Raw genomic sequence first — 26,907 nt, forward strand, 5'->3', positions numbered from 1 at the left:
GTAAATTCACCCTACAAAGTCAGAAAGGGAGCTTTTTGATGGCTGCTGTCAACTTTATTGCTTTATCCTGTTTACTAGGATAGAATCTGTAACATGGTGTGTTTATTGGTTTTATGTATTGCATGTTGTTGCTGCTCTGACAAGCTACTCCTATAAAAATGTGTTATTATTGCATGATGTAGCTCAGTGAGCTGACCCTGCATTTCAAAGGGTACTGAAGCAAATAGCATTGAAGTCCATAAAAGCTGACTGGCCTCCATCACAGAGGACTCTCTGCATGAGCTGCAACTCCTACAACCCAGGAGAGAATTACACCTTTCCCTGTGCCAGCAGCCACTGCTTAGTACAGCACAGCCCTTGAACACAGGCAGTATCTGTAAAATTCCAAGACAGAAAACTGTCATGCCATTCTTATTTGTCCAACTCTCCAGTCAGTGTTGTTTGCAATTTTGATGTTTATAAAAGTATGAAACAAATGGCTCTTGAATGTTTTCCTATATTAGTATAGTGTGCAAGAAGGGTAACTGACGTTGTTTGGCCCTGAATGCTGAATAGAAACTGAATTATAGCAAGAGGGGATGTGGCTGTTTCTTAGCAAGTCATGACAGGGGGGTCCCAAGTGTTGGGCTGGAGTTGATTGCCTGACATGTTAAGAGTATGAAAGTGTAACATGGTGGTAGTTAGCCTGAAGGCAGTGGAGGAACAGATGAGCCAGTGGGCTGTTCTAGTTTAACACCAGAATAATTGGGGGACTTCTTTACAAAACAGATTCCTGTGCTGCACCCCTAGATATTGGGATTCTGTTAGACTGGGATTGGCCCTGGACTCTCAGCCATGTAAAATGCTTCCCTTATCTTGTTATCAACCAATAGGCAGAAGTATATATTAGGCTCCATGAGTCAGATGAGCTGGAGAATTGCTCCATATCCCATAAGAGGAAATTTCTTAACAAAATGGGGAAAAAGCCCTAAGGAACCCTCAAATCCAAGGGCGAAACGTCCTGGTCAGGCGGCTCGTTAGTCCCTTCTGCCGTCACTGCCATCCTCCGAGACCCTGCTCCTAAAGCCACCCTGCTCTCCCACCCACTCCACTTTATCCTAGCTATTGACAATTTGAAATCATTTATTGAATACTGTGGAACTTGATAAAGGTAAGAATTAATCTACATATTCTATTTAAAAGCTGTTATTGCTCATGAATGACTAAGCAGTGAAGTTCATCGAACACCGTCCTCCAATCCTCCCCATCTTTGGTTAATGTTCTCTGAGCACTTGGCTGGATCCTGCAAAGGTAAGCAGAGGACAAGTGGCCACCAGAGCATCCATTCCATCTCCTCCTCCGCCCTTTATGGTGATTAATGGGCTTTCTAAATAAATTAGGTCTCGCTTTTTCTCTTTCTCTCTTCCTTGGAGAGAACCTAAATGTGCAAAAATAGATAAATGATTAAGGATATTAGATGATCTGAATAAATGAGGAGATACTCCATGCTCTTAGGTGGAACATCATAACCCTAAAAATATGTTGATTCTATTAGCAATCAGAGAAATACAAGTTGAAATGAGATAAATGTTTATATCTATTGGACCGGCAAAAAGAGAAAGCTAGATGATAGTGTAGTTGGGGCTGTGGGGTTTTAGGAACTACATGCCCTGATTACGGGGATGTAGACTGGTACAGCCATTCTAGGACCATCTGGCAACAATTACCCACAAACTGCTCTGGGTTTTTTTCCCAAGAAAGCATCATATGTCCACAAAGAGATTAACTACAGCATTATTTGTGGAGGGGAAAGTTCACAGCAATTTGAGTGTTCTGTACTAGAAAGTAGGTGGGTAAAATGGGGAAGATGCTCAAGACGGGCAGCACTAGACAGTAGTTAGAAGCAGTGTCTTAGATGCAGCCATAGCAACGTAGCTGAATCGTAAACATATAGAACTTAATGGGAAAAAACAAAATTTTATACATATGTGTGTATATATATATATATGTGTGTGTATATATGTGTGTGTGTGTGTGTGTGTATATATATATATATTTTTTTTTTTTTTTGACAGTCTCACTCTGTCACCAGGCTAGAGTTCAGTGGCACCATCTTGGCTCACTGCAACCTCTGCCTCCCAGGTTCAAGCGATTCTCCTGCCTCAGCCTCCCAAGTAGCTGGGACTATAGGCATACACCACCATGCACAGCTAATTTTTGTATTTTTAGTAGAGACGGGGTTTCACCATGTTGGCCAGGATGGTCTTGATCTCTTGACCTCGTAATCTACCTGCCTCAGGCTCCCAAATTGTTGGGATTACAGGCATGAGCCACTGCACCCGGCCAATAAAATAATATATTAACATGGTTATCCATGTAACTTAAAAAAGCATGCATAAAAACAATGATACATACATTTTGCAGGAGCAAAAACAAAAAGATAAACCATTAACATAATTGCTTATGGGGTGGTGGTGGAGAATGGAAGGGGCTGTTGGGATAATTAAATGAACCTTAGAATAAGCCAAGGTTGATGTGCCAGGAACAGAAGAGTTAAGATGGCCTCCATGGTCTGCACCTGAGACTCTCTAACACATTTATTGAAAGAAAGGAAACACATTTATTGAAAGAAAGCCATACTACAGGAAAGAAAGTGGTATGGCTCAAAGGTATAATGAAACACCATGCAGCCATTATACACATATTGCAGAAGTTTGCTTATAAACATTGAAATATATTTGTTTTAATATCCAAGTGAAACTGGCCTAAGAGTTTCATAGAGAGTTGCTTTTGGATAAACATAGATATGGACCCTTCTGCTGTTAAAGCTTGAAACTTGTATTTGTTTTATCTGAGTTCCTTTCTCAAGAAATGACCTTCAGGCCTCTCACAAAAAGTATCAAAGAACTGAAACCAGATTGCCACACCAGATGCCCCACCCCTCATTCACTATGATTGCTTCCTTGCCCCTCCCAAGTTCCTGTTTTCTTACACATTGTTACATTTTTTTGTGTGCTATATAAACCCTTGGTTTTAGTTGGTCAGGGAGATGGATTTGAGACTGAGCTTTCCTCTCCTCTGCTGCATCACTCAATTAAAGCCTTCTTCCTTGGAGACACCTGTCATCTCAGTGGTTGGCTTTTTGTGCAGTGAGCATCAGGACCTAGACCAAACCCCTGGTGTTTTGGTGACACAAGTGGAAGAGCAGAAGAGTGGGCTAAAGAGCATGCCCACTGTTATTTTATTATTCAGCAAAACAAAAAAAATACCTATAAGTTAAAGAAACAGAGTGGCTGGTAGGATTTCAGGGATTCAAATACTTTCTTCTCATCTATATTTCCAACATGCCTTCAATGACCAGGTCTGGGCAATAAGGAGAAAAAGGAATTTTTTTTTAAGGAAGACTTTTGCTTTTAAAAAGAAGAAAAAACAGAGATCATCGGTTGTGAGAATGTACAGGTACTGAAAAGGAGGCAGTGTTTTTCTAAGGCTTTGTGTTTTCAAATGCAAATGGTAAAGCCCAAGCTTTGAGGGAACAAAGGGAGCCATAGCTGTTCTAAGGATCCCCATTTGAATGGGGTAGTAAGACATGCATTACAGGGGGTGTCCACAGAGCTGCCTCCAGCCCCAACAGGAGTAGATTATGTCTCCAACTTAGGAAAATTACTTCAGTACAGCACTGTTTAACACAGCATACGTATTCTAAAGGACAGAACTTTAAGGCAAATGATTTTTATTTAGACATGTTAAGGCTGGAGGATATGGTGATGCCAGCCTGACATATGCAGACTTTGTAGCTGCAACATGCTTGCTGCAGGCCTTGCAAACATCTTTTCATTCTTCCTTTCCCAGATGTTGACAGCCATCTCCTGGCAGCGCGTAATGAAATGGCAGATGACTATTTGTTAGAGGCTTTCAGCTTTACAAGAGCAATAGACATTTCATCAAGCTGTGTGGGGTGATAACTTGTAACCATATGCAACAGATCTTTTTTTTTTTTTTTTTTTTTGAGACAGAGTCTTGCTCTGTCGCCCGGGCTGGAGTGCAGTGGCGCAATCTCGGCTCACTGCAAGCTCCGCCTCCCGGGTTCACGCCATTCTCCTGCCTCAGCCTCCGAGTAGCTGGGACTACAGGCGCCCGCCACCGCGCCCGGCTAATTTTTTGTATTTTTTAGTAGAGACGGGGTTTCACCGTGGTCTCGATCTCCTGACCTCGTGATCCGCCCGCCTCGGCCTCCCAAAGTGCTGGGATTACAAGCGTGAGCCACCGCGCCCGGCCGCAACAGATCTTTTTCCCACGTCTGGACATACTAAACTGGCATGTCACAGAGTGTACAGAGAACTTCAGTCTTGGGACCCATCCCCTTTTTCAAGTGCTTGCCTGCATACAAGTATTGGTATTGACAGCCCCAACATCAGCCAGTGGTGTTGTAAGAGATAGTCATCTTGTCTTTTGAAATGTTGGGTCTCAGAAATCAGCAAAATGTTGCTGAGTGTTTTCCTATAAGGAATAGTGCTAATGACTCCAGTTCATTGAGGTGTCTCAACTGCCAGAGAACTTGATCATGGGTCAGGCTGATTGGCTTTCAGCATACAAAACGTAATCAAACCAAGGTCTGACAAAGCCTTGGTCATTTCCAAATTTTCTAGATACATGAGACATGTAGGGGGTAGAGAAAGAGAGGAATAACACAAAATGATTGCTTTGAGGAAAAAAAAAAAACATCCTGGCAGGAGGGAAATGAAATTCAGAGAACTGCCCTACCATAGATTTTCTTAATGCCTGGCCTAGAATGAAGGAAGCAAATTTCTGTAGTTACTATAGCTACACGTTTTCATGTTACATTTGCGTTGTGAACTGAAAATGCTAGATGAGAAATTTTCTACTGATTAATTAGAACTGATAAAGAAGCCCTATTACAGAGAACGATTAGCTTCCTTCACTTACTGTTTCCCACCAATCATCAAATTCATAATTTAGCACCATATGATTTTTCTACATGCAAAGAGGAAATAAGATAGCTTAGATTATTCATAGAGGGGCCTGAATCTGAATTCAATTTAATGACACCTGGTAACACTGAGAAAGGTCAAGAGCTTCAGAACCAGAAAAATTCAGATTCTAATCCAAGCTCTTTTTCCAGGGTATATGTTAAGCAAACGACATAGCCTGGCTGGGCCTGATTTCTCATCTATAAAATGGGAATGGCACCACCAGGTTTGAGAATTGTGTTGATGTTTAAGTCAGAGGGCAGATGAAAAGCATCTTGCTCAGTACTAAGCACATATATGTGTGCGTGTATACACACATGCTTAGTACTGAGTATGTATATATGTATACACACACATACAGTAGGTGGACAAGAAGTGTTTAGGTTGCTGTCTTCCTGATGGTTTCAATGGTTTTTGAGTTTTCTATGCCCAAGGGCTTAAAAAACACTAATAATCATCGTAGTAGACTTTAGCTGGAGACAAATTTGAGCAGAGATGGTAAATATACTCTTATATTACAATTGCCCATGCCTCCCAGATAAGAATCACCTGCCCCTCATGTCCACTGATTATAAACCCAGTTTCTCAGGCCTTGTCCTAGAGATTTTTGAGTGAGTGCATCAGCGATGAGGTCTAGAAACTCGTATTTTTAACAAATATTCCAAGTAATTCTCATCTTCTAGGAAGTTTGGGGAGTAGTGATAACAATGTTTCTCAAATTTTGAAGGGCAAGCAAATTACTTGGCTATCATGGAAATGCAGAAAATCAGCAGGTCCGGGGATGGGGAAGGCAGGGGGTCAGGGGACTAAGATTCTGCATTCCCAACACCTTCCCAGGTGACGCAGATGTTGCTGGTCTGAGGACCACACTTTGAGTGGAAAGTGTTCTTAGGGCTCAACTGGACCAGCAGTTATATGGGAAATGTCTTCAAGCTCTGTTCATGATGATTTCATGTTGAGGTAGAATGATTCAAGTGTCATCCTCCAGCTGGGAAATTTGTTTTTGCTTTTCAATCTTGAATGCACACTAGAACCACCTGTGGAAGTTATTTTATTATTTTTTAATTACAGATGCCTAGGCCCAATCTTCAGAGATTCTAACTCCCTGGTGTGACCAGGCAGGACATTCATGTGGTCAACAGGCAGGCAGCATCTGAGTCATCTGAGAAGAGCTTGTTAGAATTTTCTGCGCTATCATAGGCCTTCTGAACCGGAATTAGCAAGATCCCACATGAATCATGTGCATGTTAGAGCTGAGATGTGCTGCCTCACCTGAAGTCTTCAAGCCAATCCCTTTTCTTCTTGTAAATGCTTGGCAATTCAGTGCTCAACAGCCAAGGGAAGCTGCCATTGCCCCCTGTGGGAGGGTTAGTACTATTTTTAGAAGTGATTTCTCCTTACTTTAATTCCTATCGCTAGTTCATGAATTCTCTGGTCCTCTTGATGGTCTTGCCCCATGTCCCCATATCATGCCCCTTCCAAAAGGGAGAACTTGTAATTTTTGGAGGCTGCATCACATTGTGCTTACATTGTTATAAAGAAGGAAAAATAATGCCTTGAAGAGCTGGGCACCCTTGTAGTCCCAGGTACTCGAGAGGCTGAGCGGAGAGGATCCCTTGAGCCCAGGGGTTTGAGGCCAGCATGGGCAACCCATGTCTCTTTTAAAAAAATGCCTTGGGCTTAAAAGAGGTAGCCCTCAATTTATTAGGGAAATATTATACACCCAAACACATATTTAGCTACATTTCAATTTTTTAAGATCCCAAATAAGATAAAATACCACTACGTGGGTGCTGAAAATACGGTACAAGAAATTGTGCCCCAGACTGGCCAGACCCATAAAAGCATGTCTAATTGTTTGCCCTTTAATGATCCCATTAGTTTTACCTGGTCTAGCTCAAGGTAAATACCTTTAAAACTTCAATCTCTTGCTTTTCATTTAAAGTTGCTTTTATGTATTCGCTCTAAACTGGTTGTTCACTTAGTAGCACTTGCTAGGGCCATTATTGGCTCTCTGATGTGTGTACTTAATATCCTTTGTGGGTTTTTTCTTTCATGGTGAAGACCGACTTTTCTGCATAGCGTGATACCAAGTCCCATTAAAATGACCATTTCCATGCTTACTTTTAAAAACTGTGAATCTTAGCAGAGTGGGTTCCTCTAAGCAGGGAAAACCACATCATGCAGGCGTGAAAAACACGGTCATGATTCTGTCCCGTTTCATCTTGCAATTTATATTGTAGTAGAATGGTGTGTGGGAGGAGGCAGGTCTCATCTAATGGTAGAGGTTAAATGTATGGGCCGTCCAGTCAGATTGCTTGAGTTCAAAGCCTCGGTCCTGCCAATCATGAGGGTTAGTCACTTAACCTCTTTCCGAGTTTTGGCTTCCTAATTTATAAAATGAAGCAATGTATAGTTCAAATGGCATGGAGATTAAATGAGAAGATGGAAATAAAGTATTTAGTGCGTTACTTGGCTTCTAGTAAATGTGCTACGAACAGTAGCGACTACTAATACTTCCTTTCTTGTTCAATTCGGTTCAGCAAATGTATTAGTCTGTTCTCACACTGCTATAAAGAACTGCTCAAGACTGGGTAATTTATAAAGGAAAGAGGTTTAATTGACTCATAGTTCGGCATGGCTGGGGAGGCCTCAGGAAACTGACAATCATGGCAAAAGGCAAAGGGGAAGCAAGCCACCTTCTTCACACGGCAGCAGGAAGAAGTGCTGAGCGAAGGGTGGGGAAGAGCTCCTTATAAAACCATCAGTTCTCATGAGAACTTACTATCATGAGAACAGCATGAGGGAAACTGCCCCCATGATTCAGTTACTCCACCTCGTCTCTCCCTTGACACGTGGGAATTATAGGGGTTACAATTTAAGATGAAATTTGGGTGAAGACACAAAGCCTAACCATATCAGCAAATATTTATTGATGTCTCCGATGTGCTTTGTCCTAGAAGTGAAAAACAAGACAGAGAACTAGGGAGCTTGAAGTCTAGCAAAGAAGATAGATACGTAGAAAGGTAACTCCAAAATAATGCAGAGTGCCATGAGGCAGATACACAGTGAAGCAAAGAGGGTCCACAGGTCAGTCCAGGCCTTTCCAAAAGGCTTCCTCCAGATGTCTGAGTCCAGCATACATGCTGAGCTGGAGTGATCTAGGGTAAGGATACATTTAAGGAACTGGCCTTTACCCAAAGAATATGGGTGCTACCTAAAGGTTTAAAGCAGGATAGTAACATGGTGTGCTTACACTTGAGCAACATCGCTCTAGGGACGTTGTGAAGAACAGACTAGAAGGGGTAAGAGCGAAGGCAAGAAAACCAGTTAGGAGGCTGTTGAGGTCATCTGGAGAGAGACTATGATAGCGACCAAACTAAGGCTGCCAGTAGCACAATAGTGATGGGACATGGATTGCACAGAAGAGTATGTTGTGAAATCAATGAAGCTTTTTTTTTTAAGATGTAAGGCAAGAAAGAAGAGTTTAGGCAGAAATCTAGGATCTGACTTGGAGAAAAGATGGGGAATACAGTGAGCTTTGAGAGAAGGGGCACCAAGATAAGCACATTTTTGGACATTTTGAGTGTGAGGTGCCTGAGCCAAGTTGAAATGCTCAGGGACCAAGGATGAACCCAGGGAACACCAGTATTTAAAGGGGCAAGAGGACAAGGAAGAAATTCTCCAAAGAGAGAAAAAGAACAGGTTGAAGACAACTAGGAGAGAGGGCTATCAGGGACAGACCGGTTCTCAAGACGGTCTACTGAAGTGATGTCTTGACAAGAGGGCTTTAGAGTCAGCTGTGTCACTGGTGACCTCTGCCAGAACAATGTTGATGGCATGGGTGACAGAGCCAGGTTTCAAAGGGGTGAAGACCCAAAAATACTAAGTGCAGACTCCTCTTGTAGGATGTCACCTGAGAAGGGACAGAGGGAAAAGGCCAGGTAAAGAAAGAGTTTTCTGAAAGGAAAGAGACAGGTGGGGAGGAAAAAGAGAATGCTGAGGCAGACTACGGTAATTGATGGAGCAAGTTCGTGAGAGAATGAGAGGAGGTGGTGGTGGTGTCACAGAGAAAGGAGAATCAAGACCCCCTGAGTGTGGGAAGATGGTGAGTGTGAGCGTAGAAGTTGGTAAGTTCTGCAGGCAAGGGAAAAGGTTGGTAGAAAAAAATAGGAAGAAGTTAAAGGAGGACTTAATCTTTTTTTTTTTTTTTTTGGAGATAGGGTCTCGCTCTGTTGCCCAGGCTGGAATGCAAGAGCACAGTTATAGCTTGTTCACTGCAGCCTTGAACTTACGGGTTCAAGTAATTCTCCTACCTCGGCCTCCCGAGTATCTGGGACAATAGGCATACACCACCACACCCAGCTAATTTTTCAAGTTTTTGTAGAGATAGGGTCTATGTTGCCCAGGTTGGTCTCCAACTCCTCAGCTGAAGCCATCTTCCTGCCTTAAGACTCCCAAGTAGCTAGGACTACAGGTGAGCACCACTATGCCCAGCTAAAGGACTGAATGTTGAAGAATATTTGTGTACATTTTTTTAAAAAAAAGAAGGCAAACTGTTCCACTCAGCAAAAAGTAATCTGCAAAAACCTATCCTTTCCATAATACCAGAGTAATAATCAGTAATATTTTTTGGAGGTGGAATGTATATGAGTATATTAGAAAAAACTTACTAGTCATTATCTTTTCATGCTAAATTTTTATTTCAATGTTATGCAACTGCATAAGTATAAATATTTTGTTCAATATACAACAATTATGACATCCATAAGGAATTTCTTAGAGAAAATAAGACTGCAAACACTTTATTGCACAGATCCTAACAAACTTTTAGGCTGGTAAATCTACAGCTGGGAGTACTACCAAGGAGCACATCCTACAATCACACAGAGACTGACCAAACAGAACACAATGAGGAGAATTTCTACCAGCTGATTGGAGAGGTTTACAACAACAAACATGTAATACATGAATGCAACCTTAAGTACTCTTTACTCATTCATAATGAAAAACGTATTTGGCAAAAAGGATACACTATACAAAATATACATAAAAATATCATTTGTAAACAAATAGCTAGTTGTGCTTTAAAGGAAATTGGACAGTTAAAAAGCAAAGGCTTGTAAATCATGAACTACCTCCCCGATAGACCTGTCCCGATGGCTGAATGTAGGACTGGGTTATGACAACTGCCAAACACAGATATGTATTATAAACGTTGAGACCAGTTTTGAAATCCACTTAAAGTCTTGTAAAGTATATATATATTTTTTTTACAGCTTCACAAAGTAGTTATGGGGAATGGCTAAAACATATGGAAAAAAAATTAGGGGCAAGGAGGAGACTTTTTCTTTTTTTGTTTGTTTTTTTCCTTTTTCCCAATGCCAATTCATTTTACAACGAAGGACAACCGAGCAGTCGGTTAAGTTATGCCTTTGTTTTCAGAGTGGAGTTTACCGCCTCACTAGAAGATTTACAATCCATAAGGCCGTAAGATGATGCTATGCTTAGATGAACAATTTTATAGCCTGAAGATACTAAGACATCCCCAAGAGATTTTGGGTGCTAGATTAGTTATTTATTGGTAATTTTTTTTCTCTTACAAAACCAAACAAAAAATGCTGCTATGGTTCCCAAGCATCTTATAAATACTTATCTGTATTTTCTCTTAGTGCCTTAGTACTTATATCAGCAAGTGCCATCTTACAATACAAAACAAGCCACCAAAGAAACTGCAACAACAAAAACAAAAAATCAAAAACCTTCAGCACTAAAATGATTTGACAAGTTCTACATATTCCACGGGATACAAAATTTAAATAAGGCTTAGCAAAAGTAAAAAGGATGGTCACATTCAAGCACCAAATAGCTCCAGCGAGTCTCTTTGTTACAAAAATGCTGCTGTTATTAAGACAGTATTTTTTGCATACAAATAAAGAGATCAGGTTATGAAATGTGTGGAGCTACTAGATGCATCAGAAATGAATGTGAAACCCAGGAACTTGCTAAAAACAGCAAGCTTCGTCTACAACATAAGGCCCCAGCTATGTATTAAAATGTATCTGATGTCCTGATTATTCCTTAATCCATATGCTACGATGCCAAAAATCCACCCCCAGTTCTTTTCCTCAAAAAAGCAAATTTAAAACCTCTTCCAATGCCTGATGCTTATTACTCAAGTACTAGAAGATTTGGGTGCAGCCAGTAATTTTCATTTTTATTAAAGAGCAGGGCTGGTGCAGGACTACTACAAAATGTGTGCTTCTTGGACTAGTCACTCACAGCATAAAGGCCTGAGTTTAACAGTTTGAAAAGAAGGAAAAGAAAGCAAACAGAAAGAAAGCTGATGTGTGTTTATAGTCCCCGCTCTACCTCAGGTGAAGGCCAGACATCCACATCCACAGAAAGGAATAACTGGCCTTTTAGACAGTTGGACCAGGGATCCGGTGTCCATTGGGATGGCCGTGTAATGAAAATGGCTAGCTCCACTTGTCCTGGCCATTCCTAATGGAGGAGGATTCCAAATGCAGTACTTAGAGTAGTTCTTGCTTTAGATCTGGAAATATAGGTAGCCAGATACAGTACTATCAGAAACTCTGGTTAAAATGCACATAAAAACTCACAATCTACTGTGTTTAGGGCTTTCTCCCATCTTTACTTAGAATGTTTTAGCTTATAAAAATGGAACCTTGAAATAGTCTCTTAAACCACAGACCAAAACATGTAGGTGGATGTGTATATACACGAATATGGGTGTATCTCTGTTCACACACACCCAGTTTCGACCATTTTGCTTCATTACTACATTATGATAAATGGTAAAGCAAAAATCTTATTTAAAAAAAGCTGTAGTAAACGACGCAATCAGCAGCCAGGTATAGACTCTACATCCCAAACCAAACACAATGCTATATATTTACAGAGAAAATCGTTTTCCTCAACAACCCTCAACTGTAAAGGTAATTTTTTTTTTTTTTTTTTTGGTACAAACACTATCTGGTAACAGTTTTACCGGTTACAACTGGGAAGGCATCTGGAAGAAGGTCCCCTCTTTGTCTTTCTCTCTCCTGTCTCAATGAGGCTTCAAGCTCTGCCTGGCGGGCATTCCCACACAGTGCTGGTTTTGAAAGGTAGTCAAGACACAGTCGCCCGTTCAGGACGGGTCTCCACAGTCCTGCCCCGGGGCTCTCCCCGTTACAAGGCCTTTTTGTGAGGACTGCTACGCAAACTCTCTTTCCCCCGTCTCTGCCGTACCACAAAGTCCTTCTCATTAGAAAGGGAGATGGGGCGGTCAGGGTTTGGGGCTGGGGATGGCTTGGTCACGTCTCTGCCCACGTTCTGTTTCCTAGCTGGGGGAGGCTGGGCTAGGGCAGGGTCCTTCCCTTTGGTTTCCCCTACGGTGGCAGTCGCCGAGAGAGCCCTGTCCCGGTGGCTGGCTCCGCCCATGGTGTTTGGGTCGGGGTGGTGTGACTCCAGAGGCAGGGTGGAGACCCGGAAGGAGGGCAGAGAGTCACTCTTTGTCATGTGGGTTCGGCCCTCCCCAGCAGGCTGAGCCTTCCTATGGTCCCTATTGCTGGGGGCTGGAGGCTCCAGCACGCCCCCGGCGGCCTTGGCAGAAGAGGTGTCGCTGCTGGCTGCAGAGGCCTCTCTAACTCCGGCCCTGGTTTCAGAGAAGCTGGAGGAGCAGCTCAGAGACTTTTCCGGGAGGGCCGCGGATCGGAAAGAACTCTGCCCGGTGGCTGAGGGGGACCGTTTCATGCCATTGGGCTTGTCTGCCTCCGTCGGTGGCTTCTGGGGACCGGGCCCTTTACCTCTGGCCTCAGGGAAGCCCTTCCCCACCCCCGCGGCTGGCCGATCCGCGCCTTTCAACCGGGCCTCGCTGTGCGCAAAGGAAAGCCCGGCCTCGAGCTTGTCGCCCTCTGCTGGAGCATAAAGTGCTTCAGTGCATTTCTTCCCTTCCGCCCTTCTGTCGGTGTTGGCGGCCGGCTGACTCGGGCTTTTGTCTGTCTGTTTGCACAGGGTGGGGCAATCTTTCACAGTGGATGGTTTGGGGTGCTTTGGAGACAGGGTTTGCTTTTCACCAACAGTGGACAGTTTCTGGTCCGCTGGCTCACCAGGCCCTGGGTGTCCCGGCCTTGGCAAATGCACGGGCTTCTCCAGCACCTCCAGGGGCCGCCCACCACTGGTGGGTTGTGGCTTGGAATCTAGAGGACCCCTGTCAGTGTGCAGTGGGACAGAGGGCCCACTTTCTCCCTGGCCAATCCCATCGCTGGCTTTGTTCTGGGAGCCTGGGGTAGCAGGAAACACATCGGGCCCACTCTTACTGTGGCCCTTCCCCTCTCTGCTAGAGCCACCGAGGGACTGAGTGGCAGGCTCTTTGCCCTTTGTGGCCCCGACACTTGGTTTCTGAGAGGAGAGGGACCGGTCGGGGTGCTTAGACTTTGGAGGGCCCAGGTCAGGGCCAGGCCGGGGCTTGTGGCTGCCACTTTCACTGTGCGCAGCAACAGGCTTGGGAGGGTCCTGGGGGCTCGGGCTGGGCTCTGCAGTGCCGGGCTTGGCCCCTGGCTCTCTGCCAGAAGTGTGGCTTGGGGAACTGCAATGCTGCCTGGCAGCTGGGCTGGGCAGGTCTTTGGCAGTCAGAGGGGGCAGAGGGATGCTGCTGGGATGCCTTTGTAGAGGCTGCTCCTTCCTTTCAGGTTCCTTGGCACCATCTTTCTGCAAAGATGGGAAACTGGAGAGCTTTTCACTCTTCTCACTCTCAATTCCAGGTGGCTGCAGAGACCGCCTGGCAGGAAGGGCTTCGGGCTTGGGTTCCACACCATGCTTCACTGTGCCCAGCTCCTTCTCACAGGGAATTCCAGCTGAGTGCAGAAAGGAGTTGTCTCTGGGCAGGGGCCTCGCCTCATCTGGGCCATCTTTGTGGTTCGTTTTCCCGCTCGGTGCCCATGCTTTCTCCACGGCCTGGGCCTGTGTATAGAAATCTGGGTGGGTCCTTCCCACAGAGAGGAGATTTTTGGAGTTGTCACTGGTTTTCGCAGTTTCTGGAAAGCACAGTTCCATGGAGGGCTCTCTGCATGTGTCAGCCCTCGCAGCAGAGCGCTCGCTTCTGGCTGTGGGAGGGCCTCTTTCAGATGATTCCCTCAGGCCTGGCTTCTCCCTTGAGGTGGAAGCTTCACGTGGGAGTGGGCAGCGTGGCCTGGCCAGGTCAGCACTGTGGAGATTCTGCCCCAGGCAGGTCAGAATCTTGGGGTCGGTGGTGTGGTCTTGGTATTTAGGGGAGCTGCCCTCTCTCTGTTGGGGATTGCTTTCCATGACTGTTGCAGGGCTCCTGGCAGTAGGATGGGGACCTTTCCTGTCCCTCTTTAACTCTGGGTCAGGCAGGGAAACTGCTGATGAATTCTGGAGACCCCGGCTGGGGGGCAGGAACCGAGGCTCAAGCAGGTAGGATTTATTCATCTTTAAGCTGGAAGGAGAAAGCTCTCTTGCACTGGTGGTATCACTCTTTTTCCCACTGCTGCTTGGGAGAGCTGGTGGCACAGAGGGCCTCACGTCACCACTTGGGCTGGGGCTCTGTGCAGACTCCGGGGAAGGCAGTTCTGTCTTGGAGGCCTGAGGTCCGGACAGGAGAGCAATGTCCAGAGTGCCCTCAATCGGCTTCAGGCATGAGACAGACCTACCTTCCAGCTTATACTCGGAGGGGCTCTTCCTAACAGGGGACTCAGGAGCAACCAAGCCAGGCTTCTCCGTTCCACTGTCCACCCGGCCTGTTAAGGCCTTGAGGGGAACAAAAGAGACGGCGTTCATCTGAGCTGCATGGGTGCTGCTGACAAAAGCTCGGCTTTCAGAAGCTGGCAGGGGCTCCTGCTGCCCACCCATGGGTCGGACTGGGTTCCCTGGCAGGCATTCGTGGGCGCTAGCTGTCATCTTGGGCTTCAGCACAGGGCAGAGGTTGTCATCTTTGTCCTCAAGTGACATTTTCTTTCGGAGGTAATCGATGTTGGCCAGCTTGCTGTCTAACTTCTCACATCGGAGAAGCTCCTTGGCCTGGGAGGCCTTCTCCGTGCCTTCCCCCTTCCCAGAGATGCCCCTGTCCAGGGAGTGGCAGAGACCATCCTGGAGGGTGCCAGGAGTGGGGGCCCGTCTGAAGTCCCCGCCACCCTGGCCGTGCTCCGCAGGCACCGGGCCGTCCGACGTCGCACCCTCGCTGGCGCGCACGCTGGCCTGCTTGTGAAGAGCGTCCTTCAGCAGGCTGCCCAGCGGTGGTGCCTCCTGCATAGAAGCTTTGTTTTCAAAAGGACTTGACCTTTCCACAGCCTTCGGATAGATTTTCTTCTCTCTCTCTTCCAGCTTAAACAGAGCAAAGTTTTCCAAATCACACCCGGGTCCATGGGATTTCTGGTGGGATTCCTGTTTCTCTGGGAAGCCGTCTGGCTTCTTCACCACCACCTTGGCCTTCAGCTTGTCGCGGTCCAGGTCGTCCACAGACTCCTGGCGGCCCAGCTTCCGGGAGACGGGTCGTTTCAGGCAGCCTTGCTCCACGGGCCGGGCACGGCTGAGCGGCGGCACGTCGCACACATTCTCGTCCAGGCTCTGCAGCGGCGCCTCCCGCTGGGACTGCTCCCGCTGCACCTCCTCTTGGGTCACCTCCAGGCTGTGCTTGCGGGAGCACAGGTGCTTCTTGTCACTGCCGTAAGAGGGCGACAGCTTCTCCTCGGACTGCACGCGCTTGAGCAGCGGGGACCTGGGGGGCTCCGCACTCTTGGGCCTCACGATGTGTCTGACGATGGTGGGCGGGGAGTGCATCTTGCTGGGAAAGGCTTGCGCGATCTTGGAATTGCCCAGTGAGTGCCCCAGAAGAGGGGATGGTGACCGCTGCGGCGAGGTGGGTTGCGGAGTTGGAGAGGGCGTCCGGGCCAGCGGGGACAGTGGGATGTTGCCGGCCGACTTTCGCCTTCCGGACCGGTACCGCTGTCCGCCGAGTTTGGGTGCGAGACCGTGGAGAGTGCTGGGCCGGATGTGCCCGGACCCTGCCGGGGAATTGGGGGCACTAGAACTAGGGGAGCTGCTCTGGGAGGAATTAGTACCTGTGGATGGAAAACAGAAGGCTGTGAGCATCCATGGTCATTTCCCCCTTTTTTTCACAGTTGTAGCCCAGACTGTATTAGGTAAGGCCAGGTAAGGTCAGCAAATTGTCTCAGCATTTAACTAGTGGAATGAACACTTTTCAGATAAACCTCTCCAGACCAAGGTTTAGCCCCATACTTCTTGACTTATTTGATTGGTCAGAATAGCCACATCTTATGACCTCTATAAATCTGTCTTTATAATTTACATCTTCAACCTGCTTTTTTTCAGCTGGAACAAGCTTCATGTTTTTTGGGGACCTTACATGACTTTACCTCCCCTCCCCTCCCCTCTGCTGTTTAGACCAGGAGACTCACTCACCAGATGGGAAGTCCGGGGTGGAGCGGTAGCTTGGTGTTGGAGACCGGGGAGACAAGCTATGAGTGGGGGAACCTGGGAGGCTCTCACCCGACGACAGGGATCTGTTCAAGCAGGAGAAACTTCGGCTGGTGTGGAGTAAAGGAGAAGGCTGCTTCGCTAGCTTTTTGAAAAGAGATCTCCTCCTACAGCAAAAACAGAAAAAATTGTTCAGTCTTCTTTCAGAACTACTGCTACCTCCCCAAAATACCAGTGTGCTCAGTTCAATAACTCCGTGTGAGGGACAGGGATACAATAGCAGATCCTATTAAAGAGAAGAACACCACTTTCCTATTAGAAACTTTCTTATGACATGTAAAGGGAAGAGTATTTGATAGTAGACAATGGAGACTCTCTCAACTCCCAAGAGTTGGGAAAATAGGAAAAATATAAAATGTATTAAAAATACATTCATTTACTTGTTAGGTATATGAGGAGGATGTTATTTGCTTGAAAGCTTCTGAGTACAGAGATAATACAAAGTAAACCTCTGGAAGCAAAACCATTGTATTGGAAATCAAATTCTTTAATGGTGATAGGCTGCGCAGAGGCCAATGAAGGGCTATGTGCTGTGCTTATTCCATTGTGGGCTCTTGAATATTCCTAACAACAATGCAGGCTGTACAACGACAGAAAAACCGAGAAAGGTGAAGCTGAAGCGTATCGTATGAGCAGGGCAGCAGACACTGCACTGCAGCAGAAGCAAATGTGGATTGGGTACTCAACGAGCACGTCTTAAGGCAAAAGCACAGCTTCTGACACCTTAGCAGGGCATCGGGCTGGGCAAAGTTCTTTTACCATATAAGCCTATATATGGTAAGATCTAACCCACTCCACATAAGCTGAAAACAGAAAGTTTCTGGTTGCTAGCCCTTGAAACAATTTGTTCTAAATGATTTAAAGCACAGCCAAAATGTAAAGCATAATAATAAAGAAGAACTTGTGTGTGTATAATTTTAATCAGAGTAATAAATGTACTTGGGTGAAAAAGTCAAATAGTTCTATAAACGTACAATGAAAAACAGCAACTCCTCTACTCAAATTTTTCTCTACTCCCCAAAGAAGTCGCTTTGTATTCTTTTACCTGTTTCCTCTCCCATTCGTCTACATATTGCTAAATGTACACTGCTATTTTTTAGTTTTTCAGTTTTAGAAATTACCTGTTGATTTTCTACTACGAAAGATGATAATTAAGCACTTATACAACCCCCTTCTACCTTGCAACCAAATATATTTCCCCTTTTCTATTCTTCCCAATATAGCAAAAGCAAAATGTTTGGTTAGAAAAACGGCCGGTATTTTATTTTATATTATAAATATTGTTCACAGCTGGGCCATATGAAACATAATTCTGTTCCTTTCTTGTATAACTTTATTTTTCCCCCCAGAGTTAATACGTGGTTTTTCTACATTTCTATCATCAAAAATCCTTTTAATATGATGTGACTCATCAGGTCCAATTGGGTAAAGAAATGCTGTGGCATTGCAAAGGAGGCACACCCAGAGAGCTGCCTGGCAAGAAACAGCCCTGCCAGAAACACATACATCTTGCTAGTGTCTGCAAGCAGCACAAAAAGATACTGATCAGTGCTTCCCAGGCTACAGAAGTATATAAGCTAGTTTGTTTTTCAGTGAGTAAAACAAAGCCCTTTTATTTCTAGGCTTACTCGGAACCTTTAAAGATACGGTAATTTTAGAATATCTGGCATTTTAAAAATAGCAACTGTTTGTTTTTTGATAATGTAAAGGACATTTTAAATGTAGATTTAATGTTAAAAACCGCCTGAAGATCCAGTTCTTCAATCCAACTCAACTGAAATGAAGTGAAGAGCCTTAAAACACAGTAAAGGGCTTTTCCTGACATTCACACATGATAAAAAACAATCTGAATCCTTCTACAGTGTAAATATGTAAATCCTTTTACTATGGAAATTAATGCTATTATGAATATGGACTTTAGTGTATATATATATATATATATATATATATGTATATGTGAACCATAACATAAAATTTCTCACAGAAAAATAGATCTTCTTCATATGTAAGCATTTAATTAAGGGGTAACTTTTCCCCAACATAGGTATACACCAAACTTACAAAGAATACTGGTTTTACTAACCTTTCGAGACTTTCTTTCTTCTTGGATTTCTTGCTCCGCCTCACCATCCGGCTCTTATAGCTGTTTCTCCTGGCTGGTCCAGTTTTAATTGATGTGTTTTCAAATGGGGTAGTAGTGATTGATACCTTATTCCCACTCTATAGAAAAGATGAGGTGGTATTAAAGGGAAATGCTGTGATGAAGCAAGATCAGAACAGAGATGAGAGATTCATAGACAAATACAAATAGAAAGGAACATACATAAAAAAGGCCTTCTGTTTCTAAATAACCCTTCAATCAAAGAAGTCCTGCCAGAATACAAACTGGATGGAAGGCAAAATATGAAGTTTCTTTAAGAGGGTGAGCTCTGGAGTCCACAGATGTGAGTTCAAATCTAAGCTCTGTGCCCTTACCAGGCTGCTACCCTCCCTACACCTCAACTTCCTGTACCAATTAACAATATAATCCTACCTATCTCCTAGGGCTAATTTGAGGATCACATGAGAGCAAGTCTGTAAAGCCTTTTGCACCCAGTGCAACACAAGGAAAGAACACTATAAATAAGATAACTACTTCTTCCACAGGTATTAAATACTAATGTGCCCAGTGGCTGGCTGCTCTTGGTTGATTTTTCTTTTTTCTCCTTTTTGTGTTTTTCCTTTGGCCTAAAAATTGTAGAGTAACAAAACTGAATGAGACTTTTATTTTTAATTATTTTAAAAGGCTCCTTTTCTATCACCATAAAACCTGTCAGTTTGCAGAGCTGGAACATTTATGCCAGCCAGTAGGAAACCTCTTTTTAACCAGGTCATACAGGGTAAGGTAATTTCTGGTGAGTTTCGGTGCCCTTTCTCTCAATCCTGGGAAGGGGCTTGCTGGGCAGCCTCTAGGGATGGAACTGAGCGTGGAGTGAGCAGTCAGGCCGAGGGGGGCCCAGGGCAGGTGGGTAGTCCCTGGCATCAATTACCCTTCCTGAATTTCATAATAACCAGGGGAGAAACCTGTCCTTTCAAGGTCACAGATGGCCCCAACTACCATGAAAGTACAAGAGGTACAAGGAAAAGGATCTTTTCAAAGGCCCATGCCTGGAATATACCTAGAGCTCAGCTAAACATGGTACCAAGTGGAGTGGAGTTAGGGGGAGTTAGACATGGTGGCAGCAGAGGATTGAAAAGACAGGGAATGACTGTCTTAAAGGTAGCATCTAACTTCCCCCTTGATTTGGGAAGTAATCCACGCTACGGTAAGAAGACAATAGGAAAGTATAAAAAAAACATTGAGAAGCTTACCACCCAACCACTAGTCATATTTCAGTATATTTCCTGCTGGTCTTTTCTCACCCATGTTTAAATAGGCACATATGCACACATGCTTTATAACTAATTTAAATCTCAGTTTATTTACAGCTTTATGTTGCTTTTTCATTGCACATTATATAATTTGGAAAAATTTTCCCTTTATCATTAAATAATCTTTAAAAACAGATTTTTACTGGCTGAGCAATATATCCTATCAGATGGGTTAATCAAAATTATGTAATATTTCCTTACTGCTATTGTTCTCTTTTTTTTGTTTGTTTTTTGAGACACAGTTTCACTCTTGTTGCCCAGGCTGGAGTGCAACGGCATGATCTCGGCTCACTGCAACCTCTGCCTCCCAGGTTCAAGTGATTCTCCTGCCTCAGCCTCCCAGGTAGCTGGAATTACAGGCATGTGCAACCAGGCCTGGCTAATTTTGTATTTTTAGTAAAGACGGGGTTCCTCCACGTTAGTCAGGCTGGTCTTGAAGTCCTGACCTCAGGCGATCTGCTTGCCTTGGCCTCCCAAAGTGCTGGGATTACAGGCATGAGCTACCGTGCCCAGCCGATTATTTTCTATGTTTAAATTCTTATATGGTTTGATGTTGTCCCTTATTTTGTCTGGTTATTTGTATTTCTTTAAGAAATGATTTATTCAGTCTTACATCCAGTTTCATATTGGAAGGTCTTAGTTTTTTATTATTAGTTTTAGAGTTCTTTAATTTTTTTTAATTAAAAAAAACTTTTTTTGAGATGGGGTTTTGCTCTGTTGCCCAGGTTGGAGTGCAGTGGTGTGATCACAGCTCACCGCAGCCTTGAACTCCTGGGCTCAAGCAATCCTCCTGCCTCACCCTCTGAGTAGCTGGGATTACAGGAGCACATAAACATGGCTGACTTAGAATTCTGTGTATGTTTAAGACAATATACTTTCATACCTAATGTCATATTTGCAGGAAATATTTTAGGGAAAGGGGGATTTAACTTCAACAAGAGAAAAAAGTTTATTTTGTTTTCTATTGCAAAATAATAAACATTCCTTATGCGAGCCCCAAAACATTAAAAATAAACCTTTATCTGATAGTAGAGATTGCATTCTATTTGTTCTTTAATGAGAAAAATCATTTTGTAAGTATGTGAGGTCTACCATTGAAGGTTTTTTGGAGTGGGGTCTTCTCTTCACAAATTGAGGCCATGCTGAAATTTTAGTATTTCCTGTGGTGAAGGAAAGGGCCAACAAGCATGGCGAGTTCCTGTGTCACTGATGTTCCTTCAGTCCTCTTCCATATGCGGAGAGTGGACGTGCAGAACCATAATGATCACTGGGGCTATTCTATCATCTGTGCCACTAGAGCTGGAATCCAGTTCCGCTCTTTTCTAATACAATTCAGGATTGACTTTTTAAAAGCATATATTTATTTTTAAACCATTTTCATATATATTCTCTAAATTTATTTTCACAAACAAGTCGTAAGGGCTGTTTGTTTCACCCTCATGGCCTGGAAGAGTTTGTTATCCTTCCTTTACAGGTGAAGAAAATGGATTCTGAGACGAGGTTCTTGTTTCCCAAGGTCACTGAGGGTCCAGTGGAAGAGTCCACGCTGGTTCTCTTGCTGTTCACCCCCAACACTCCTCATACCAAACCCGCTCCCTGTGGGCAGGGAATGCCCCCCAGTCCTCTCCACCTCTCCTGAGCCTGGCACAGTGCATAGCTGGTACTTAATGAGTGGCGGTGAGGGAAACAGGCACTTGATTGCATGTGGCATGGTTAAAGTATAAGACTGTCAAGATATAATGAAGGAGCCATAAACATATAAAATAGTATGAGACACATATAAGTCCTCAACATACTTATCATCAGAAAATAGTGAAGACCAGGGCTTGCTAAATGACAGCACATCACTAGACTCAGTACAAATGCTCCTACTCCTATGAAGACCAAACCCAGTTCTGTTTCTTGTCTCCACACATGACTGTTCCAGAGGAAAATTCATTTAACTTACAGGCATATGCCAAAGACAACTTCTCTAAGGGGAAATACAGACACAAAGGATGCAGAGTACAATAATTAGGTTGGAAGCATTAATGGTTACAAAAATGGTAAATGATTGGAAAAATGATAGGCGAGATTTGTGAAGCCTGCCACCTGGTGGATCCATCCAGCTACAGCGAGTGCTACCTGAACTGCTCAAGGTGGCTTTCTAGGTCGGTTTACCCACAATTAACTTCTCTTGATTAATGACTGACCTTGTATAGAAGAATTTCTGTAGCACTTGTTTAAAAAATAACAAAAATGCAGCTGGCAGACTGTTAAATGTTCAATTAATTCACTTTTACTTTAAACTATTTTCATGACTGGTGCATAGTGTGAAGAAAATTATTTCAAGTTGCCAGAATTGAATACAATAGCAGAAGTCAGGCTGTCCAATTTCTTCTCTGGGTCTGGCTCTAAGTTAACTTATCAGTTTGGCCCTGGGTAACTCACTGAACAACTGCTTTTGCATTTCCTTCTCTGGAAAGCACAGATGGGGGACGGGCCCACTGCATCCCTGTGGCCTCAACCCCTTCACTACCCAATCTCAGCCATTTTGCACACTGTACCCTCACATTAACCCAGGCTTCAGCCTGCTGGTTCACTCGTATACCTCATAAACCTTGAGATCTCCTGTCCTCTTGTTTACACACCTCATCATTTGGCCTAGACTATCCTGTACCCCTGACTATATACTGAATTGCCACTCATCCATCAAAGCCTTGCACAGATAACCCTCTATTCTTTGACACCATTCCTGTCCACCCTGGAGAAAAGCCATCTCCCTCTTTCGGAACTTCTGCCGTGTTTATAGTCTGTTACTTAAGTTGAACACTTTGATTTTAGCCTGGTATGGCCACTGTTTCCCCCTGTGAACATTAGACTCTAAGTTACTGGCAACTGGAGAGTATGTACAGCACACATGTAGAGCAGTGTGCTGTGGTAGTGAAAAGTGCGGGCTCCGGAGCTACACCGCCTGGGTGCAAATCATCTTATATTCCTTTCCAGCAGATAAGCTTAGATTGCTTTGTTATCTTCTTCTGCTTTTGTTTTTTTCATTTGTGAAATGGGAACATTTATATTTATAGCACCTACCTCAGAAGGTAACTGTTTGGATTACACGCGTTTATTCCCGTAAAACCACTGACAAGAGTGTGGCAGGCATCAAGCGCTCTTGCCCCATTAACTATTATCCTTATGTGTCTTTTTTTTTTTTTTTTTTTTTTTTTTTCTTGAGACGGAATCTCACTCTGTCGCCCAGGCTGGAGTGCAGTGGCGCTATCTTGGCTCACTGCAACCTCCACCTCCCAGGTTCAAGAAATTCTCTGTCTCAGCCTCCTGAGTAGCTGGGATTACAGGCACCCACCACCACGCCCAGCTAATTTTTGTACTTTTAGTAAGATGGGGTTTCACCATCTTGGCCAGGCTGGTCTTGAACTCCTGACCTCGTGATCCACCCACCTCGGCCTCCCAAAGTGCTGGGATTACAGACATGAGCCACTGTGCCTGGCCCTTATGTGTCATTTTTGTTTGGCCCTTGCAGTATTTTGCACAAGGCTCTGTGCATATCAGGGGCTTGACAGATATCGGAGGATGGTAATCAAGCTATTTGATGGCCCCCATTTTAGTACACTGAAGCTCCCCAGTGTCCATGGAAAGGAAATTTCTGAAGCAGAGGCTGGTAAAGTTTTACGGCTTCTCCTATGCATTGGGGATTTAAACTAATGCTATACTTAAAAAGCAATTTGGTTGAAAAGAAAGTTTCTCAGATCACAGAAGTTAAGCCTGGCTAATTGGAACAGGTAATGGGACTGGGCCAAGCATCGTCTCCACCTGTAATGCTAGTGGGTGAAGAATGACCTCGGTCTACTTAAAAAGTTGTTTTTAGAAAGATTGATGCTGTCTAAAAGCTTTCCTCATGGCAGGAAAGCTTTGAGGTGAAGCTGAAGGAGCACAGTGTCAGGGACTCACATAGCCAGTGGGGAGCTGAACTGGATAACCATCACATTTTATAATTCCATGGATCGAGGATGCTGAGCGACTTTGGACAAGTTTGCCTATGCATGGAAGATAGTGCTCCCGTAGCGGGTTCACTTTGAAGTTGTGAAGGTAAACAAGACCAAATGTGAATCTACGAAACATGGAAAATGCTTACCATATTCATAATCCAAAAGACAAACACTATACAGGTAGTCACGCAGTTCTAAACATACACCTACACCCCTCTGTCAGGACTTCTCCGCCTTTCTCTAAGACTGCCATGACATTCCGTAAAGTCCTTTCCAAGTATGAAACACTGTGTAAACAGCATTCGAGAGTACCATAATACAGCCAACTTCCCTGCTGTTAAACCAATGAAGGCACACAGGAGCCCAGCACTGACACTAGTCACTTAATACTCTGATTTCAAGAGTCACTGGTTAAATTTGGAAGGAAGCTGCAAGATTACACAGTTCACTGGGAAGATAATTAAATCCCTTGTATCCTCTTGTTTTCATGACATTGCTTACTCTTCTTGAGTGCTTCCTTTACGAACACAGGCAGGATGTTCTTTGGATTTGTGACAGAGTACACCATGGCTTCAAAGGGTGCCAATGGCTCTCCGCTCCACTATGTTTAAGCAGTTTCAGTGACACTCATCGACTGCATCCAGAAATGAAGGCTTTGGGTTGTGCGAGGTGCTCCATAGCCAGATGAGGGCAAGACAATAGAAATGGGATCATCTGAGTCTGCTAAGAGACCTTGCCAGGGTCCTCTAGGGGAAATACACATTCAAATTTCATAGAAGCAGGAAGAGAAGTTTTAAAATACAGAATTCTATTAAAATACTTTACAAAATAAATCACAAAAGTGATCAATTATGTCTCAGCAAAATAAGCAAATGTATACTTCTCAATATATATATTTCAGTATATTATTTCTTATTCTGATGTTGTGAACAGACATATGATACTATCTAGAGATATGCTGTCGCAGGAGCTGTTCTGCATAAAATACAACGCTGCTATAAAGAATGAAGAAGACAAATGAAATAACTGAACAGAACTATCTGAGAACTATCTGAGGGTCAGTGTGTGTCCTTTCTCTCTCTCCATTTACAGCCATGCTTCCTGTGACCTTCTTACTCCATATGCTCTATTCAGCTTACATTTTAAATAGAAATTGATCCCTATTTAAGTTAATTTGTATGGTGGGGAGGGAGGCCTAATAATTGCTAGAACTTCTTCTTTCAGTACCACTTATTTTTTATAATTTATAGTACATGTGTATATATTTACAATTTCGTCTTTCAAAGGAACTCTAATTCTCAGACTAAACCTTCAGATCGAACCTCACAGTTTAATACAATTTTGTCTTCTAGTATACTAGAATGAAACCTGTTAGAAGTTCCTGAAGAAAGTCACCTTTAGGATAGGTGACTCCCCAATAAATGTCACTGTGTAAGGTATATAAACAAAGAGAATTCTTACTACTTACAATTTAGAATGAGAAGCAAAATTAAATTAGGGAATGAGTATGCAGATATAAGGACATTATTTCATGACATAAAACCAGAGAATTGATAATATCTTTGTCTTTAAACTTGAGACTACTGAATACTTTCTCAGTAATCAGACATGGATGTGACACAGGGAAATCAATCTCCTGGTACTAGCCCCTTTGGGCTGCCTGTCTCATCAGCATGGCCCTGACATAGAACACAATACCTTCAGTAGGAGCTCTATAACTTCTGTGTGGACGAGTCCATGCACTGGTTCTCCATTGATGTGTGTGATAAGATCTCCAGCCTTCAGTCCTGCCTGGCATGCCGGACTCCCTTCTTCTACATTCTAAAGTCCAAGAGGAGAGGATATTTGTAGGCAAACAAATGACAACTCTAACACCTACTGTGTCTTCTGGAAGAATAATGAGTTAATTAGCAAATGTCCTAAGCTTCTAATAGAAAATCTAACTGGTATGTTTACTATTCCTATTCTATCATTATTCTAAAATAGGAAACTTTCCATGGTACTTAGAAATTTTCAGGTGATTCAGACTGAAAGTACCAGAGCCACAAAGAAAAAAGAAATGAATGACCAAAACATTTCAGGTGATTTGAGAAGGTCATTTTTAAAAAGAAGGTTAGGAAAAAATGATAAAATAAAAGAAGGATGGAAATAGGATGGCCTTCGACTATGTCTACCAGCTTGGTATGTAAGAAAGAACAATCAAATATGAAAACTGGACAGAATTATGAGATATTCGTTTTTCCTAAATTCAGTTCCACCATATACATACAGGGATGGAGCTCTAAAAGGAAAATGAAACAGGTCACAAATGCAAGCTTAAAAGTAAATATATTTGCTATTTATCAGCCAACCTATCCACTCTCCAGCTTGGCTGGAAATGAAAAATCCCAAGTGCGAGACATGCAGGTCTTACCCAGACGATATGGTGCACTGTATAGATGTCACTGTCTCCCACGTATACCCGGATGGCTCGGATGGTAAAGCCGTAGTTCTTCCCCGAACTGTGGATCACAATCGGCTGATGTGGACTGGCAGAAGCTGCTGAGGAATCTCGACTGGGAGAGGAATCTCGTGAAGAAGAAGGGTCCGAGGACAGAGAATGGGGAGACATTGGACTTCCCAGAGGGGAAACAGCAAACATATCTGTAACAAAGAAGCCAGTCATCAAAGCCCATGTGGCTCACACAAGCATCCATGCAGGCAACCCTCACCCCTTGAGCCCTGCCAGGACTGAGGGCACAGTCACAACACAAATCCATTTGTTTCCAATAGCAAAATGAAGACGAAATAATATAAAAATGTTTCTATCAGTAACTAGCAAGAATTCCAAAACCGTCAAACTTTAAGAGTGTTGCTATTTTAACTAATTTTTCAGTTAGGAAAGAGAAAGAAATTTCAATACTCTCATAATTTTTTAGTTTCTATGCTTATTAAAAGACACCACAAAGATTAGCCTCTGGCTGTGACATTTTTACTTAATGTTTTATTTTAAGTAAAGAAATAAATCATAGATGCATATA

General features: G+C 43.6%; 1 protein-coding gene across 11 annotated transcripts in view; it reads right to left on the bottom strand.

Moving 5' to 3' along the window:
• Positions 1–9,649: 9,649 nt before the first annotated feature.
• The window catches only part of MAST4 (microtubule associated serine/threonine kinase family member 4), a 581,240-nt gene continuing 563,982 nt past the window's right edge, over positions 9,650–26,907 (bottom strand). For 10 of the 11 annotated variants that reach the window (XM_055251510.2, XM_055251508.2, XM_055251507.2 and 7 more), the window contains 5 exons: positions 26,301–26,530; positions 25,586–25,708; positions 18,574–18,710; positions 16,416–16,597; positions 9,650–16,054 (listed from right to left, as the gene is read on the bottom strand). In XM_055251510.2, coding sequence (XP_055107485.2) covers positions 12,165–16,054; positions 16,416–16,597; positions 18,574–18,710; positions 25,586–25,708; positions 26,301–26,530 — 4,562 coding nt within the window. In that variant the 3' untranslated portion in view covers positions 9,650–12,164. Of the gene's footprint in view, positions 16,055–16,415; positions 16,598–17,996; positions 18,003–18,573; positions 18,711–25,585; positions 25,709–26,300; positions 26,531–26,907 lie in introns of all 11 variants that reach the window. The other variant, XM_063623229.1, reaches the window with a different exon arrangement.

This window comes from Symphalangus syndactylus, chromosome 18, assembly GCF_028878055.3.
Source record: "Symphalangus syndactylus isolate Jambi chromosome 18, NHGRI_mSymSyn1-v2.1_pri, whole genome shotgun sequence".
In the NCBI taxonomy this organism is placed as follows: Eukaryota; Metazoa; Chordata; class Mammalia; order Primates; family Hylobatidae; genus Symphalangus; species Symphalangus syndactylus.